We start from the raw sequence: 18,808 nt of genomic DNA, 5'->3' as shown, positions 1-18,808 counted from the left end.
CGTATAGATACGTACATTTCATTTCCTAATACCTTCGATTCACTCGAACCAACTTCCTATTTTTATTGCACGTCTCTCGATAATCGTACCGAATGCAATACGCTTCGAATATACGTTTACTATGTCAGTACTAAATACACGTACATCGTCGTTCGTCACTGACCACGCGTGGTATCGCATAATATCTTTGTGAACTATAATTGATTTCTTTAGTAAAGGTATTACGTTATACGTTCTCTTATCTTTAATAAAAAGAAATCGTTATTACGTTACACTTTGCTTCCTATTCGGTATTTCGTTGCTCCAAGCTTCGCGCAATATTCCACATCGATTCTCTGTTTATTGTTCTCCGACTTTTTTTGTTTTTTTTCTCTCTCTCTACATTGTGAGATAGAGATATGTTTTCATAGAGCTGTAAGCAACAATTTAGAAATTCGAACCGCGGAACGTTGTATGATGTCGTTTCGACGGCGCGTTTTGATATGTAAAGTACAAACAAAATAAATACAATTAATGCATTTTACATATACGTATAGGCTTGGCCTAATACTTGGAAGCAAAAAATTTAATGTCCAACTCGATGTAATGCGCGATACGCTTGATTTATTTTACTGCACGATCATCGTAATTGTGCAGCCCGACCGACGTAAAATTGAAAATTCTCCAGGCTCGTACTATAATTCCCTATCAAAGACAAACTTTTAATCTGTACAATGAACTAGACCCGCTTCGAACGAACCTTCCTCGTAATTCTTTAAGTTTTCTTACATCCTATCTGAAGAATACTGGCTTCAAAATAATTTGTCCATTATACTGCAGCTGCACGACACTACTAAAGAAGTAGTATATACCTTCCTAAACACATCATGCGCAAAATGGGCGTCACTTACAGTGTAATAGAGCTGCGATAATTCAACTATATTGTATTTCCAATTACATAGTTTAATTAGAATTGAATTACATAATTCAAACTTTTCAGTTCATTCAATTACCGATTATACTAATGATTACTATAATTGAAATACAGTGCACTTGAATTACAGTTGTCCGAATTACAGCTCACAATGTTAAAGGACTGAAATTAATTTATTTATACAGGGTGTTCGGCCACCCCTGGGAAAAATTTTAATGGGAGATTCTAGAGGCAAAAATAAGACGAAAATCAAGAATACCAATTTGTTGATTGTGGCTTCGTTAAAAAGTTATTAACAATTTAAAGTTTCACCCGTACTGAATTTTTTCTCGAAAGTGAGTAGGATTTCGGGGATATGTCTATTCACCAAAAATGATTGTAATTAACCCCCGCAACTAAAAATAATTTTTTTAGAACGATTTGAAAAATTTTTTTTTCGTCGAAAAATTTAGGCACCTACCCCCCTGTCGATTTTTCTTAAAAATTCCTTTTTCATTTTTAGTAATTTTGTTTGACGTCCTACAGAAAAGTTGTCTAATACTTTTTTGTAGGTACTCATGAGCTCTACTCCAGAAAAAAGTTTCATTGAAAAATATTCACAATTGTAGGAGTTATGGCTGTTTGAAAATTGGACCATTTTTATGGGGTTTTACTCATTTTGCGAGGTCAAGGACCAACTTTTCGAATATTTTTATAATTGCTACATATTCTACGCTAAAATATGCGGCGTTTGGCTTTTTGAACATTAAAATCGTCCAATCCGTTCAGAAGTTATGACGTTTTAAAGATTCGCATGAAAATTCGGGCAGCCATTTCTTTCTGGTCAGAAATTATATTTTCGGTAAAGAATTTTTTTCTCGAAAATGCGTAGGAATTCGGGGGTATGTGTAATCACCAAAAATTATTGCGATCGACTCTTGCAACCGAAAATAATTTTTTTTAAACGATTTGAAAAATTTTTTTTCACCCAAAACTTTCAGCACTTATTCGAATTTTTTTCTCGAAAGTGGGTAGGATTTCGAGGGTATATCTAATGACCAAAAATGATTGTAATTGACCCCCGCAACCGAAAATAATTTTTCCAGAACGATTTGAAATTTTTGAATTTAATTGTTAGTAACTTTTTAACGAAGCTTCCATTAACAAATTGGTATTCGTGATTTTCGTCTTATTTTTGCCTCTAGAATCCCCCATTAAAATTTTTCCCAGGGGTGGCCGAACACCCTCGTTTCTTGTCTATACGGCGTATTTTTCTCTTTTCATTCACAGTTAAAGTTTCGTTATTTTAAGATCAGTGGTAACTGATAATATAAATTTATTATCACATTAGTTTGCGCATCGAGTGCTTGGAAGTGGACTACTCTGGTAGCATTCTTCCACATGTATTACTGCAGACTCGGTTCGTACTGTTGCATAGACAAGCATTTTTCGAAGCCAGTGTACGATAAAATAACGATCTGAAATTTGGAACAACGAAGAAAGATATTTTTCACAATTTTAACGGCGCTATACGTCGGCGAGGCTCGCCATATGTCGTTAATTACTTTAAAGCGTAAACTCCTCGAAGAGCGAAAGTGTTGTAAACTTGTTGTGCATCACTTCGTAAGCTTACCACCCTTGGAATCAGGCCATTTTAACGTCATATAAAGTTTTGCATTTATTAAGTAGCATCGTTGCTACAATTTTAACTAATCGTCCTTGATGTACGCATAATAGCACGTGGACTATCGACGGAAGGACACAGACAAACTCGATCCAAGTCTTTGTCCACCGTGCGTATGCATGTGCATACGAATGAACGTACAATTTTTAAACTATTCGTCGTTGAACAATATTGAAATTGGGTTGGACAAAAAGTCTTGTCTATTTATCGATAGACGATGTTTATCAATCATAACGTGATTATATTTTGTTTAAAGGATAATAGTAGAAATTGGCCATCTTGCATGGAAAACTACAAATCCGTTATATATATTAATATTATATACGTTAAGTTAGTTAAAAATACTCGTGTTTTATGTGGTGCTGGGATTTGTTTTACATTGGGTCGGGTTTCGTTGAGCTCGGGACGCTGAGTAGAAGAGATTGGCGGAGGGGAAATGAATCGTGAAAAAGTAGCTATGCATTACTGTGTTGTTAGCAAAAGTATTTTGGAAATACTTTGGAAATTAAGGCCTAGCGACGGTTCCATATATAAGACACCGCTTAAAATTATCGAAATCGATGGATAGGCCAAGCTTCTAAATAATTATCAAAACTTTTATTGCCAGTCAATCCCAGAATTGGCCAATTTTCTTCTATTGTCCTTCCATGCACGGATATAAAATACTCAATGTTTAAGACGTCTTTCAAATAAAAAGTATGATTATTGGTTATTCGTATTGTCGGTTGGCGTAAGCTTAAACTTGGATAAAACGAAATGAGAAGACTCTTCGTCCGATCCAATAGACAAAAAATGGCTATAGAAACAACGAAACAGTTAACCGATATCGATCATCTTGGAAACGAATACGATGCTTGCTTTAATTCGACGCAACATCTGGACGAAAAGGATAACCAAACATCTCGGTTCGGCCAAGACAATCAGGCTTCGATATACATTTATGTACATCGTTCCCACTTTTCGAACGTATCACGAGTACGCACGGGTCTCGTCGTTGCTCTCTGTTAGTCGTTAGGAATCAGATTCGACGTAATACGATTAGGAAATATTCACAAGTTTTCTCGCAACAGAATTTATAATGAGATATGTAATCATAGATCAACATTAATATTATATGTATTTGTATATGTACACGTCTGCGTGCATGCGCACGCGTGCCCACGTAGACGTGAGTGTGTGCATGTGTGTGTGAATATCTGCGTACACATAGAGTGAGCAATGCCATGTACATGTACGCGCGGTTAATGAATGTTCGCACACACACATATTACGCGTGTGACTTTTTTTTGTTGTCTTTCTCTCCCTTTTTCTAGTCGCGCATACGCGCACGCGCACGCATACTCATTCACTCGCGGCTCCCCATTCGCTCGTATGCTTGTATTCGTCAAATACAGGTATATTAAACCGATCAACTAGTATACCATTTCTTTTATAACTGTTTCATAGAAACGACAACGCTAAATTCATTTCAAAAAGATAATTTGCGAATGTGTGTACAATTAATCCGAGCGAAGTCACGCGAGTTGCGTCGTAAGAACGCTGGAAATAATCGCGATGAACAACGATAAAGAGAAATTCCAAGGACGACTTGCGCCGCCGCAAAGCTTGATCTCCATTTCCTCCGGATGATAGTTTATGCATTTAGGGGGTCTTCGACGATACAGACGTTCTCTTCTCGCGGTACAGGCCCCTGGCTCGGTCAGAGCCTCTATTGGCTCGATGCTAAGTTGTTTGCTTCCGCACGGGCACAACGTGTCCACCACTAATAGGATTAAATTCGTATGCCGTATCTTTTGCACGCTAAACGGTCTGCGAACAGAACGAACATAAAATTTGATCCTTTTGTCAATCGTTTGTCTCGTGGTATCATTTTGTTTGAAAGTACAGCAGCGCGTACAGAAGAGACTGTACGGTTGACACTGTGCCTTTGGGACTAGGATAGCACGAAAATACAACAGTCAAGGAACCGAAGAAAGAACAGAGTCCATAATGGCGTTTGATAAAAAAACAAATACGTTGTCTAATTATACATGTACGTACGTACCTTTCGCACCCGGTTACATGACAGTTGGTTAGTTTTCCCTTTAAGGGATTACTCTGTCCACTGGTGTTAAGCCTCTCCGGTTGCAGAATATAAAGGTCCGTTTTCTTCTCGCAAGTTCTCAGCTTTCTCTGCGGATAATAAGCAGACGTGGCTCGTGTTGTTCCCGGAGAAGCAGGCGAGGTAGCGGCGACCGCTGGAATCCTGGGAAACGCTTCATTTTCGTCCAAGGACGGTTCGTCGGTCGCATCTGCGCTCCCAATTGGTTCGAACTCGTGTGTTTCTTCGTCCGTGTCGGTGAAAGTTAAATCGTCTGGAAGTACATGTCACGATTTATTCGAATGCTAATTCAACAGTTATAACAGAAAAGCTAAAAAGTATTCTCACCGTCCGCAGTTTGTGCAGGTTCGCCGGCGAGCGCGAAAGCAACTTGTCGCAAATTAAAACCGAATGCAATGTTCCAAAGGAAATTTCCGAGTATCGCGATAGTCGTAGCTAGGGTCTGGGGAACTATTCTTGACGCTGCCGATTGATGAGACTCCTGCGGACTACAAATGCCCTGGTAGTCGGTAACGGTTATTTTTCTGAAACACAAGTAACCCGATATTTCCGCTCAAATAATAATTTTTTTACATATTTATAAACGGCAATAAATAGCCGCATTGCAATAGAAAATGTTCAATTCCTCCATAACTGATTAAAATGTACAGTAAAATGTGCCATACTGTCCGAGTATGTTTGTTACTCGTACCTGTAAATCCTGTCTTGAACCAAAGAATCCATTATGGTGCCATCAATTTCACCAAAAAACTTTCCAGTATGCTCGTGACGCTCACTGATTATGATAAATCCATTATTGTCCAAGATATAACAGTCTAGTTCTTCGGAAGCACAGTTCTTTTTACAGCTCATGCCACTGCACTAAAAAAATGAAAAAATGTAAATAAAAAAAGCTATAACTTGAGACAGTTCGCGGTAGAACAAAACAATGAAAGAATAGAGATAAACGGGTTGGAACGGAGACATTGATACCTACGAGGTGTGTAAATTAAATAATGAGACTGGCAACGTAAATAAAAAATAAACAGTCGATAAAACGACATATACTACCGTAGAAGTGATGTTGACAAAGTGGGAAGCCAATGAAGAGTGTTCAAATTGAAGACCAACGACCGCGGCTGGTGCTTTGTGTCCTTTTCCAATGAATACAGCGTGCGTGGCGGTGACTAAAGGGTTGGGGTTGTCCGCTGTTGGTAATACAAAAATTATTATGCGCGTGGAAGTGTTTAAACGCTTACATTTATAACATTTAACTAAGCGATATTAGAAAATAATTCAACAATATTATAAAGCGACGTCAAATATCGTTGCAATTAGAACAGACTTTTCAAGCTCCAGTTTGTACAATGGGCTGAGTTTGTCAGGCGAGCAGAACTACATTGACAGTGACGTGGGTAAAGGAATTTCTTTTTTCTTCTCTCTACGTTTCGTCTAACTATTCTGTTCACCTGACAACCCTGGCGATGTGTCAAACAATAGTTGTCGACTAGTAATAGGGGGACAACTATTTTTCGATTCATATTTAGGAATATCGGTACGTACGTACCAACATCGAATGGCACGCTGAAAACAAAACTATCCGGTTCTATCGAATGCTGATCCACTGCGCGTTTGTACCAAGACGAATCCATAGCTCTTGCATACTTCTGGGCAAAGGGTCTGCGCAAACAATACGATTTTCCTTTGCAGCGGTGTATCGCCGTCGTCGTCGTCGAACCAACACTAAAGTTTACTCGTTTAGGCGTTGAAACGTTTACACTGTTTTTGATCGAATCGAATAAATATTCGCTCGTTTTATCGTGAAAAGTACCAAACTATGCTTCTGTGACGAGCGATTAGATTCTTAATATACGGATTGAATGATAAGTGTTTAACATTTACGGTTCGTCGTTGCTTTCGTTTTGTTGATGCTCGTGCCAACGGAAAAGACCGCTTCTTGTTGCGATGAATGTCCGCGTGAGACCGAATCTGCTTTTTCCTTGGCTGCAAATTATAAAATCAATTATATGGACCGTAATTACTGTCGACGTAACGAGAAACGAGGCGATACGGTTACGAAAAAACGTAAGAGATCATTTACTTGTTTTATGAAGAATATATACATATAATCAGTCCCGTACATCGATATAGATATACATTTTTACGCATGATCAAATACATTTGAGCGGCAGTGTATAGGAATATTTTGTATAGTTGTAAGAAAATTTTAATTCTAAATTTTTCGGGAAATCGTAACGATGAATACCATTCTCGCGAATGTATGCGGTGTTTTTAACGTGAATTATTCAGCCGGTAACATATTAAAATAGTTAATTCAATTTCTTTTAAGATTAAGGGCACCTGTCCTCGTAATGTGGCGCTCTAGGACACGTACCCCTTCTGCCCTTGCCCTGTCACGGTCCTGCATACGATTAAACAACGCGTAATTCGAACTGCTTTCCCAATTTCTGCTAGTGTCTCTTGACAAACGAACGTACGATAATCAACGCGACATTTTATGATCGTAAAGAGCTGGATCGATGCTGTTTTTTTTTTTTTTTTTTTTTTTTTATCGATAAAGAGCATTTTACGATCGTACCAAGAGGAGCAGAAATATGAATAGTCTAGTCAACGAAGGCCCGATTTCAACAAATAAAACGAATAAATGGGCAAGTTTTAAAATTTGACAGAAACATTTATCGAGGCAAACTATACCACGCATAAAAAGTTTGTACTTTACCAAATATTAAAACATTCCTATTTATTCCTTTTTATTCGGAGTTCGTTGTTTGGGCTAAGAGGCGAAAGGGCTTGTCGGGGGATTAGCAACGTCTTCGGGTTACGTGAAACGTACAGCGAAAGCGATAATTTTAAAAAGAATCACCGTGCAAAATATCGACGAGTGCGCTTATACAAATAATTGTGCATAATGGATTACCTGTGCAGTAGAGCCATCAGTATGGCAATAGGGCTAGCGGTGGAGACACACAATATAAAATGTAATAAAAATATGCAATAAAAGGTAACATTGTAAATGAAAGAGATTGGCCGTTGCGCATAGTACGTGTCGCGTTTAAACGAGAACGGTGCAATATTTTCATATTATATCGTTACTATTGCACCACCGAAGTATTGCGCTTCTTCCGTCAGGGAGAGCTTTCGACTTGCCTCGACGGCACATTACAAATTTTATTCGCCATTGAAATCTGTCTTCCCGATAAAAATTGTAAAATTAATTATCAGTCGTCAAATTTAATACTGAAAACAAAGAGTCGTACAGTAATATTTTTATTGAGAAAACTAATCGGCAACGTTGAAAATTTGCCAGTACCGTTGGAAACTTGCGATTCGTCGATGCCTTATTATCGTATAGTTTTCTTTTTTTTTTTTTTCATTCCTGGTTTCTCCCTTCGATTCCCGTGAACGTTGCCGTGTCTTCGTTTCGCCTCACCCTGCATCGTCCTGTTTCCTTCGTCCATCGGTATCCAGCCTGTTGATCCCCGGCGATCGATTTCGTTCGCGACACGACTATGCGAGACAACGGCAAGGGAAAAGTAGAGGCAACGGTTTTACGATATCTGATAAGAGATACGTTAAATTCGATAATCGGTGCGTGAAAAAACCGCGTGCTTGTGCGTTGCAGTGCGTTGTCGATATCTCCACTATAAGTATCCACGCGTGAAGGACATGCATCCGCGAGCTTCTTTTACGTGCCGCTTACCTTTGATTTTCCTCTTTGTGCACCGCACCTCTTTTGTCGAAACCGTCGGTGACCAAAGCGTCCAACACGAGAGACTGCACTAATTTTTTATCGCCTGGAAAGTGAAAGAGAAGGCTCCGTTTCAACGATTGGTTCGTTTCGACATGAGAAAAAGGATCTTTCGTCATTTTTGATCGTAATGTTACAAAATGGCGTATACTTACAAAAATAAGAATCTTTGTCGGGCTTGCTCGCTTGTTTGTGATGCGAGCTCGGACTCTTTGGTCTCAAAGACATCCATTTCCACCCCGGTCTTCGCGTTCGTGCCAAAAAATGCAGAACGCGTTCTTCCGGGGTGACGAACCATTTCTCGGAAGGCGAATTGTATTCGCAGTACACCCAATCTGGATGCACCTTCCAATTAGTTCCTTTAAAGTACTCGGTCACTAGATGCAAACAGAAAACGTATGTTTTATCGTAAAAACAAAGACTGTCAGGAAACGAGACTTAATTACGTGTGATCTTGAATGCAACTTACCGTGTATTATGGCGTGTTTGATTTCTTGTTCGGCCAACAGGTCGAACATGCCATAACCTTCGGGCAACGCTAATCCCAACGAAAAAGGCGTTCCTTCGATCGGCTTATAAAAATAATTGTGCCGTCTAATGGTAACCCTCCTCTGTGACAGCATCCACGCAAACCGACAAAAAGAAATGTTTTTATATTAAATAACATTTATGTTGCTAGATAAGAACTAATACAAACTGTAGGAAGATTTTTGTGTAGCGTTATTTATACCACATAATAAATAATTCTCGTTTACTCGAAGAAAAATTTTTCCATTCGATTTGTATCTGAACCAGTTTAAAGAGTATCTAAAGTTTACTGTATTCACCATATCGTCGTAATGAATTTTTATCGCAAAATTGGTCTCCCCCTCTTTCTGATCGATCATATCGTGCCTCAGCTGAAAGAAGAAAAGGAAAAAAAGGTACAGAAAAGCACGCGTTGTCGCGAATTATCCTCGAACGTATACATCGAACGTAGTTAGGGACTTACGTCTAGTAATAGGGAATTGTTCCACGGATGCAACGGACCATCGTATTCTGCGAGTTCGACTTCCGATAAATCTACGCTGATGTACGTAGGTTTTAGTGTTTCTTCATACTGCGAAAAATTGACAAGAAACATTTATTATAACCGACGAGAGCTTTGCGTCGGTATTTTAACCCTGAAATACTATAGCGAAACACTGCGTTTCCCACTAATTTTTATCACCGACTTTCAACCATTTATTAAACTCTACTTATTTTCATGATGGAGTATTGCAGGGTTAAACAAGAAGAAAATAGTCCTTGCTACAATTTGTATTTTTCATCTACTTACGTCTGCATTTCCTGGCTGCGTCAATAAAAGCAAACAACGATGTCAATGAACATTCAGACGACGGGCTAATGGATGTCGTTTCGTAGTTAATTTTCTGTTAGTAGCGTTTCTCGAGAGTTACTCACCAGTGGTCGCAAATCCGGATGATACAGAACACGACCATTGTTGTCGACGATAAAGGAATACCCATTGACACCTACCTGCAAATCAACGAAATCGAAACTGAAACCCTACGTATAAACAATGCTGTTCATGCTCCTAAGATCTTTCTTAAGTTGTCGAGGAGCATCTGTACTAGCAGATGCGAACAAGTAAGCTATTACGACTGAATGTACCTTGTAAGGGGGAACAAGTTTCTGGATTTCTTCTACGGGTACATCAGTACCAACGATACCCAACAAATTGGCCGTTTTCTCCTGTAAGAAAGAACCCAATTCTAGTAAGATATGCGATTAAATCTAGTAACGTGAAGGAAAGCATCGTAGCATATTCATCTCTATTAATTTTCTTTGTATACCGGCGATTGTGTATTTTAATAAATACCGTATAATTTCGACGATCTAAAATCGGCGCTGTAACCGATGTCATTAGCTGCCCGGTGTTTTCTTTGCCGTATCTGCCACTCTGAAAAGAAAAAGAAAATATCCATTACCAGATATTATGTCGTGACAATTACACAAATGTGAAATAACGATCTCAAAGAACTTTGATATTGTGTGAAAAAAAAAATTAGTGCCAGATTCAGACTTTCAACTAAACACACATTATTTAATAATTCTTGAACCAATTAGTTCTATTATATTGCAATTGCACACTCAATTCGCGTACCTTGCCACCAACATAAACTGGACTCCAATGAATAGGATGATCGTGTTGATACAGCACCATAGGTCGAGCAAGCACCGTTACGTATTCGAAAACCTTACTTTTGATCTCTTCCACATCGGTGATCCTTGCATAAAATCCTGTAAAACGGGTTATAACTTTATATTTTATTTTTTAATTTCGATTATTTAAATTTTCTAGAGATATTTCGAAGACGATTAAAGAGAATAGCGAAGAAAGATGAAACACCTTTGTTCGCGCAAGCTGCGCTGCGTAATTCCGGACTCTTGTCGCCTCCTATGAGATACGTGAAGATACGAACAGGCATGTGAGGCCAATTGTATCGTTTTATCACCTCCGTGGGTAGGCCAGCATTGTCAACAGTGATCAACATAATCGCTTGGTTACACTGACTTCCTTGGCCGGTTCTATTGTATCTATGAAGAATTTCGAAGGCAGTCCCGAGCGCGGCCGATATGTTCGTTGGCATTTCTTCGTGTTTCATCATGCTCGTCGCAACCTTCAGCTCCCGAATGTTCTCTGGCGATGCTTGAACCAAATTGTCCTTGAAACATTGAACGATTTCTTCCGCGGTGTCGCCGTAACGATAAACGTTCACGTAATCGTCCGGACCCAAGATATCGAGTATGGTTTTGGCAGTAGCTATCGCTAAACGTTTGTTCCTCTCGGATGCGTAGCACTCAATGTCCATCAATATGGCCAAATCTTTCGGACTATTCGCAGCTCCGACGAACCAGTTTGAAATTCGAAAATCGTACACGTCTCGAACCACTCGGTTGGCGCTCCTGCTCGTGCCCGATGCTCGTTCCTCGATCGGTGGCCAAGAAATTGCTGCGAATCAGAGTTGAACGTATAACAAATAACGCATTATTTAATTCGAGATTTAAGAAGTTTCGGGGGTTAAAGTATCGATACTTTCTAACGAGTATTTAGGCATCAAATTAACTGAATATGATCAATAGTATCAGTATCGATCTGACCACTATCTGTGTCCCTTTCTGAGAACCAGCGATTTAATCCATTTAAGGATCGAGAAATATTTTGTAGTATGTACCGGGGAAACGTCGTAGAAATCCTGAGGTTGCTCCATAGTACTGCCAAGAAAGCGAAGGGTCGCTTTCGTAATTATTAACGAACAGTAAATCCAAATATTCGCTCCACTGGATGCCGGCGGCTACCTCGCGATCTGAAAAGAAAATTAAATATTATCAAAAATGATTCGTTTCTAATAATCGTATTTTGTTAATAGTTCAACTGTTTGAGCTTGCGAACGAAAACTTTCGACAAACTAATAGACTATAATTGAGACTAGCGTTATTTCTTTTGCCTTACTTTGAAGGGGGGAGTCTCATGTGAATGATAGAAAATTGATTCATTATTAATATAAGTTCGTACTGAATTTTTTTCTCGAAAATGCGCAAGATTTCGGGGGTATGTCTATTCACCAAAAATGATTGTAATTGACCCCTGCAACCGAATATAATTTTTCCAAAACGATTTGAAATTTTTTTTTTCCGTCGAAAAATTTCACACCTTCCCGAATTTTTTTCTCGAAACTGAGTAGGATTTCGGGGGTATGTCTATTCACCAAAAATGATTGTAATTGACCCCCACAACCGAATATAAGTTTTTCAGAACGATTTGAAATTTTTTTTTTCGCCGAAAAATTTAGGCACCCCCCTGTCGATTTTTCTTAAAAGTTCCTTTTTCATTTTTAGTATTTTTGTTTGACGCCCTACAGAAAAGTTGTTTAATACTTTTTTGTAGGTACCCATGGGCTCTACATCAGAAAAAAGTTTCATTGAAATATATTCACTATTGTAGGAGTTATGGACGTTTAAGAATTGGACCACTTTTACGGGGTTTTTCTAACTTTACACGGTCAAGGAACAACTTTTCCAGTATTGTTAGAATTCCTACATATACTCCACCAAAATACGCGTAGTTTGCTTTTTTAAACATTAAAATCGTCCAATCCGTTCAGAAGTTATGATGTTTTAAAGATACGCATGAAATTTCAGTGAAACATATCAACGCTATGGCCAGACATGAAATTTTCGGTAATGAATTTTTTTCTCGAAACTGAGTAATATTTCAGGGGTATGTCTGTTGACCAAAAATGCTTGCAATTGACCCCTGCAACTAAAAATAATTTTTCCAAGACGATTCGAAAGTCTTTTTTTTCACCCAAAACTTTCAGCACTTACTCGAATTTTTTTCTCGAAAGTGAATAGGATTTCAGAAGTATGTCTATTCACCAAAAATAATTGTAATTGACCCCCGCAACCGAAAATAATTTTTCCAGAACAATTTGAAATTTTTGAATTTAATTGTTAATAACTTTTTAACGAAGCCTCTATCGACAAATTGGTATTCTTGATTTTCGTCTTATTTTGGTCTCTAGAATCCCCCATTAAAATTTTCCCCAGGGGTGGCCGAACACCCTGTATATACTTTCAAAAAATTAAATAAAAAAAAGATTGATTTTCTTGAGGTCCCACATGAGACTGCCCCTTTAACGGACAAAGTTTAGACAATGACCTAATACTACGATACTAACAGGCGTCTTTAACTCCTGCAGGCAGCAAAACTGTCGACAATGTTAGGTTCACGGCCAGGTGGTCGAAGCGACGACTGGAGGCAAGAAAAGCGTCCTGGCCGTTTCCTGTTTTTCCGTTCCCGGAAAAGGACTCCAAACGTTGCGAGGCATAATATTTTGGCGACATATTTCCGTCCCTTGGCGCGGACACGGCCGCCTGCTCGGCACTTTCCACTAATCTCTGCAACAATAACACCGGTTGTTATAATAAGGTGGTAAATATGGTAAATATCAATATTAATTCCAACATTTTTGGTCCAAGTCTGTATCGTTGACACATTCGTTTCTTACCATGACAGCGTTCATCTTGAAGTCCAGCATATTCTTCACTTCGGCAGCCATTTCTCGCACTAAAACAAGACCATCCTTCCTGACGACTTCGGCCTCCATATCGTGGTATTTCTGAATTCAAAATAAGAAGAACAAGATGAAAGAACAAACTGTCTAAAAACAGACTATTAAATCGACTCGACATTAAAAACTGACAATGGTTTTACTCGCTTCGTGTTAAACTTCAATGACAACATGGCGGAAGTCTAAATCGACAACAGTGGACGTAGATTTGTTTAAACACATTTTTATGATCGTTATCATTTTTGTTAATCTTTTTTTTTCACCTTAGCGGCCAGGAGAAATAACATCGCTATATTACACACGTGTGCACGTTCGTACAAAATTTGAATAGAATTGGACAGGTCAACGGTTGAACACTTTGCGTGTAAAGACGATATTAAAATTCGCGGCTTGAATAATCAATGGAGACTCGTGTTATTAATTTCGAATTTGCGTTAAATCGCGCGTGCTGCATGCAACATCCGTTTGTAGAAAATCGATGAATACCGAAATTCATGCTTAATCGCATGATTGGCCCGAGAATGATTGTTCGAACAATACGGGTGAAAAATACTATGCATATGAGGTATATTAGTTATTTACGAATGATTGACCATCTTACCCGCTGTATTTCGCCCATTTTCGTCACTTGTTTGCCAAACTCCCATAGGTCCACGCCAAATTTCAAAGCCCAGTTCTTCACTCTACAAATCACAGTAGCAGTCGATGCGTTAAGAACACCGATGTAAGTAGAAATAACAAATATTGGTCAGACACGTTACCAACAGTATTCCATGAATTTTCAAAATCAATTTACACGAAAATAAAGCGTCATACAAAAAAAAAATTGTATTCTATACTTTCTATACTTTCTTTTGTATAAAATTACGATGAATAAATCTTTGTTCGTTATTCGTGAATGACATCCATTTTATTCGATAGCCGGGAAAGTTTATTCGAATAACAACCAACTCTGCTCTACGCTCAATGTGTACCTAACCTAAAGGTGATTCGACAGCTCTGCGTTATTATCGCTACGATTACACAATATATTATACAATGTGTGTCATTTAACATCTACTTTGTCAGTAAGGTCCACGACATTTAAAAATATTTGTAAAACGATTCTGCAGGTATCTGTCAAACACGCAAAATGTTATAAATGAAAACGAAGTTAAAAGAAACAATGAAATTAAAGAATTTGATTTACAGACCACGTTACTCTATTTGAATTATTGAAACGCTCGAGTATTCGAATACAGAAATATTCGTCTCGTAATTTCAGTCCTAGTAGACAAACCCATTAACCCTAATCTTACCAGAATGTCACTTTGGGTCACATACCAAGCTTAAGTAACTGTAGGGTCTGGAAGTAAAATTAATAACATTTTACGTGCGAATATAGTTTTCTTAATTTATTCTTTCGGTATTCTTTCTACATTGTACTTTCGTAAAATGTTCATAGATGTATTGCTTTTACGTATTTTGATAAAAAATTTTAGCAGAACATTTTTAAGATTCCAAGCTGCAAGAAAATGAAGGAGGAAAAATATCAATTTTTCCGAAGCGTAAGATTCGAATACCCCCTCAAATCCGTAAATGGATTCGTCAATGAAAACGTAGAAATGTCGACGAGTCGAGAAAAATCGAAATCAAAACGTAGAATGTTCCGACAACTTTTTCAATGTCGTTCTCGTCAAACGTCGAGCGCGTTCTAATTCGTCCAAATCTGGCCTAACGCGACAAACAAGACCGACGTTGCTTAACGTCGCTCAAACCGACGTCAACGATTGTTTCTGTCAGCTGCATCTATAGGTGGTATCGTATACATGTAAATGAGCACCATTGATGCATTCGCATGCACGTACATGCACACATGCATGCTCACGTGCGCACGCACGCAACTACGTACGCACACACGCCGATTCTGATCCTCGTTAATCGACTGTGTACGTACGCGTAACTCCCCGACACGCGCCTGCGTTCTTTTCCACTATCCTCGTTTTACTTCCGTTCGAATACGTCGAAACTAATATTTCGTTCGTTTGTATTATTTTTTCAATTTCACGTTCAACGATATTCGGAAAGAAACGATGCCCAGTAACGAAATATCCAAGCATTCCGACATGCCGGGTTGTACGCACGCAGGTACTTGCACGTAGTACGCTTCGATCCTTTTATGCCCCTCCCACTCGCGTATCGCGCTATAGGTAAAAAAATTACAATTCGTTCTCGGCTTCTATAGTAGTAGCCAACAACGTTGCACACGCTGCCCTTACACTGCTTCGAACGTCGAATAATTTTGTAAATTTGCTTTCGCGAAGAATTAACCAACTTTTTCTTTCCACCATCGCGATCGTAAACGACGAGCATCTAACGAGCTCGCAGCAAAAAAATAGCAGGCACGATCGTTTGTTTCGCGAATCAACGAAATTCAGCGCGTACGAATTTCCATAGAATTCGTTTCACAGTCCATCCACGCCCCACGGACGTACGGACCAACGGCGTGAAACCCTCTTTGTTTTCCTTAAGTGCGGCACGATCTTGCGAACGTACGTCGAACGATAATGGTCACCGACCGAGCGCAAAAATGAAATAAAAATAGAGAAGGACGACACGATAATACGGCAAAATACTCACTCGTTATGAGGAATGTCTTCTTCTTGCTGGTAACTCAATCTGGTCCATAACAGCATTAACACTCCGTAGCGCAATAGTTTCCCGACGGACAGAAACATTATTTCGGCGCTATCGATCGGGCTGGCGAAGTGTTAGCGAGCGATGAAACGTACGAACCAATCTTTCAGGGGAAACGTACACGTTCGTTAGCACGAGGCGACTCTTCTCGAAAAGTATTAGTCTTACCGCTCCCTCGTAGCCAGCGATCGATCGGTCGGACACGCGAATCAGCGTTTATGTGCGTGAATTTACCGTTCCGATGGAATCTTTGTTTATCCGTGAATATTCGACAGAGAGCACAACTTTGTTTTAGCACTCGCATACGCTGGAACGTGGATGCTGCCGCGTATCATTCTCCGTCTTCCTTTATCCTTTTCGTTCTGTCCCACAAGGAGTTCAAAAAGTCACTCTCGCGACACGCCGAATAACCGAGCCCGGCCAATCGAATGAAAATCTTCCATTTCGAGCGTTAACGGACACCCGTTTTTTTCGCGATTGCGGTCTGCCGTCTTCGGGATTCGAGCCGTTGTTCGAACGTGCCCGTGGACGGGATTGCAACTGGTCTACGACGTCGACGACGACGGTTACGACGCGCACGGAGAAACCCGAGAGAGACAGACGGTCGGTGCGAGCTCAGAAACACGCAATAAATTCACCTCCAACGCGCGGTTCTTTTTCCGTGGACGTTTCTCAGTATACGACACGAGCACGTCCAACGATTCGATCATCTCAGAGACCAGGATCTTCGGTTCGTACGCGTGGTACACGTATGCGAATATACAGCCGCGATCGACCGATTCACCCCAAAGGACCAAACGATTAACCGACCGACAGACAAACGGGGAACAAAAAAAAAAACTATTCAGCGTTACACCACCAACCCTCGCCGGATAGAACGGCGTCCTTCGATTATCGTGTTTTCTCGCACCGGGCGTGTATTAATTTCAGCTTTTCGCAGAAACGGAACATCGTTCGTCGGGTATCGCGCACGATTCGCTTGTGCGAGCCACTATTGCACCACCGTTTACCGCCTTGTCGCGCGATCTCTCAAGTATGTTCACACCGTAACGCGCAGAGAACCCGAAAGAATGAAGGACGAGGGTGGAATAAGGGAGATGCCCAAGAGGAAAGGAGAAAGAGAAAGAGCCCGAAGGAGTGGTGGGGAGGCAGCAAAGAAGGGGTACGCAGCGGCGTTAGGCGAAAAGGAAGGAAATAAGCGACGGAAAAATTAAGTATTTTGGTAGAGCGGAACACGCGTGGCTCGATGCGCTGATTATACGCGTAACGATACTGCGGCCTGACGCATTCCGTTCTTTTCCGGGAGAAAATGAAAGTACACACGGCGCCGTTTCGATTGTACTTTCTCATGAAAATCGGGCCAAGATGGTGCACGGAGCCGCTTTACGTGCGAGCCGAAGGCGGCCGGTTGGTCGGTCGGCGCGCGCGCATTACTCTTACTACGTCTACGTCGGTTGGGATTCGGGCGTTTTAGGAGTACATACATAGCACTATTCTACGGGTGCGAGCATGCATGTACTCGCTACCACCCTTTAAAAGGATGGGGAGATGGGAACGTAGGCAGTTGACGAATACCAGGTCTGGGTTAGTAGTATTGGTGATGGCGGTAACGGTGGCGATGGTGGCGCAAGGCTGGTGCTAGAGTTATTAGCGCCCCGAAACCACCCTCAATTTAGGTGCCCCCCCCCCCCTTACAAATTGAAAATAAATCAAACCTCTGCGGTTCAGTTCAAACTAATATCCGATGAACATAAAATAATGACGTAATTGTATGAAGCCCTTTGCTTTTTTTTTTACTGTAACATGGAAAGCTCGTTAATAATTTTATCAGTTACGTCCAGACAACATTGTTACATACAAGTATAGCCTACTATAAACATTAGTATTGTTACGAGCAAGATGAAATACTCAGAATTGGGCAAATTTTATTCGCGCATAACGGAATACAAATGTTCGACTGATTCGTAAACTACTATCTGCGTTTTATTCGAAAATTGAAATCTAGTAGCGAGTTTTTTAAACGAATATTTGGACGAGCAAAGTCATGGTGAGAAGGTAGTTTACGGTCGAATCCAACGTTTTTGCTCGTTATTCAAAAATAAAATTTCCTCGACTCTGGAAAACCGTTAATGGTGTATCGTTTGCTTTCGCATAAAGCCCGACCTAGATGATGGAGTTGGAAAGGGCGATGGTGGTATGACGACGGTAATACAGCGGCAATGGCGATGGTGGTAGTAGCTGCTGCAACGACGAAAGTAGCGACGACAAACGGCGGCAACGAGACGGCATTGGGGATTCAACAGAACTAGGGGAAGAGTGACTTAGATTGACGACGCAAAAGCGGGAGGTAGCAGGTAGGAGGTGAAGGTTGCAAGATATGGAAACGAAAAGAGATGATACGCGAGGACAGAGAGAGGCATCGGGCATCGAGGGGCCCTTTTCCCCACGAAAGAGACACGTCAGACGAAGGGAGACGTTTAGGCTAGTGGGAGTGAGATACTCTCGACCTCGCACCATAATAGGGGTAACTGTAACGGGGCGCAAGCCCGGTATCATTGATTTAACATGCATCTATATTTTCATACACAAA

General features: G+C 40.2%; 1 protein-coding gene across 6 annotated transcripts; it reads right to left on the bottom strand.

Moving 5' to 3' along the window:
• Positions 1-377: 377 nt before the first annotated feature.
• On the bottom strand, positions 378-17,593 carry Stol (voltage-dependent calcium channel subunit stolid). 6 transcript variants are annotated; one of them, XR_013080761.1, is made up of 26 exons: positions 16,387-17,593; positions 16,162-16,321; positions 14,144-14,225; positions 13,480-13,590; positions 13,150-13,369; positions 11,644-11,775; positions 10,818-11,420; positions 10,572-10,708; positions 10,287-10,367; positions 10,079-10,159; positions 9,869-9,943; positions 9,744-9,758; positions 9,417-9,524; positions 9,253-9,324; positions 8,895-9,036; positions 8,581-8,802; positions 8,378-8,471; positions 7,595-7,627; positions 6,559-6,660; positions 6,224-6,399; positions 5,728-5,864; positions 5,369-5,538; positions 5,005-5,201; positions 4,621-4,930; positions 2,310-4,385; positions 378-2,275 (listed from the first exon to the last, which is right to left on the bottom strand). XR_013080761.1 is itself a non-coding variant. In XM_076778501.1 (25 exons), exons 2-25 carry the CDS (start codon positions 16,257-16,259, stop codon positions 4,091-4,093), a joined length of 3,693 nt encoding a protein of 1,230 aa, XP_076634616.1. In that variant the 5' UTR covers positions 16,260-16,321; positions 16,387-17,593; the 3' UTR covers positions 378-4,090. The 6 variants fall into 6 exon arrangements, 5 of the variants coding, with proteins under 5 accessions (XP_076634616.1, XP_076634619.1, XP_076634617.1 ...); XM_076778501.1 differs by having other exon boundaries at positions 378-4,385; XM_076778504.1 differs by having other exon boundaries at positions 378-4,385; positions 6,224-6,336; positions 16,387-17,592.
• Positions 17,594-18,808: the final 1,215 nt, after the last annotated feature.

The sequence above is a fragment of the Colletes latitarsis genome, chromosome 11 (genome assembly GCF_051014445.1).
Source record: "Colletes latitarsis isolate SP2378_abdomen chromosome 11, iyColLati1, whole genome shotgun sequence".
In the NCBI taxonomy this organism is placed as follows: Eukaryota; Metazoa; Arthropoda; class Insecta; order Hymenoptera; family Colletidae; genus Colletes; species Colletes latitarsis.
The sequence above is the reverse complement of the archived record's forward strand: the minus strand, read 5'-3'. Positions and strand labels throughout refer to the sequence as shown.

What these genes read in the sequence shown, in the direction of transcription:
- Stol (XM_076778502.1), bottom strand. Translation starts at nt 16,259, where the DNA reads ATGTTTCTGTCCGTCGGGAAACTATTGCGCTACGGAGTGTTAATGCTG. An exon ending in CAGTTTATGTTGGTGGCAAG is followed by an intron (nt 10,368 to 10,571) that starts GTACGCGAATTG and finishes TTTTCTTTTCAG; the next exon opens with AGTGGCAGATACGGCAAAGA. An exon ending in GTTCAAGACAGGATTTACAG is followed by an intron (nt 5,202 to 5,368) that starts GTACGAGTAACA and finishes CTTGTGTTTCAG; the next exon opens with AAAAATAACCGTTACCGACT.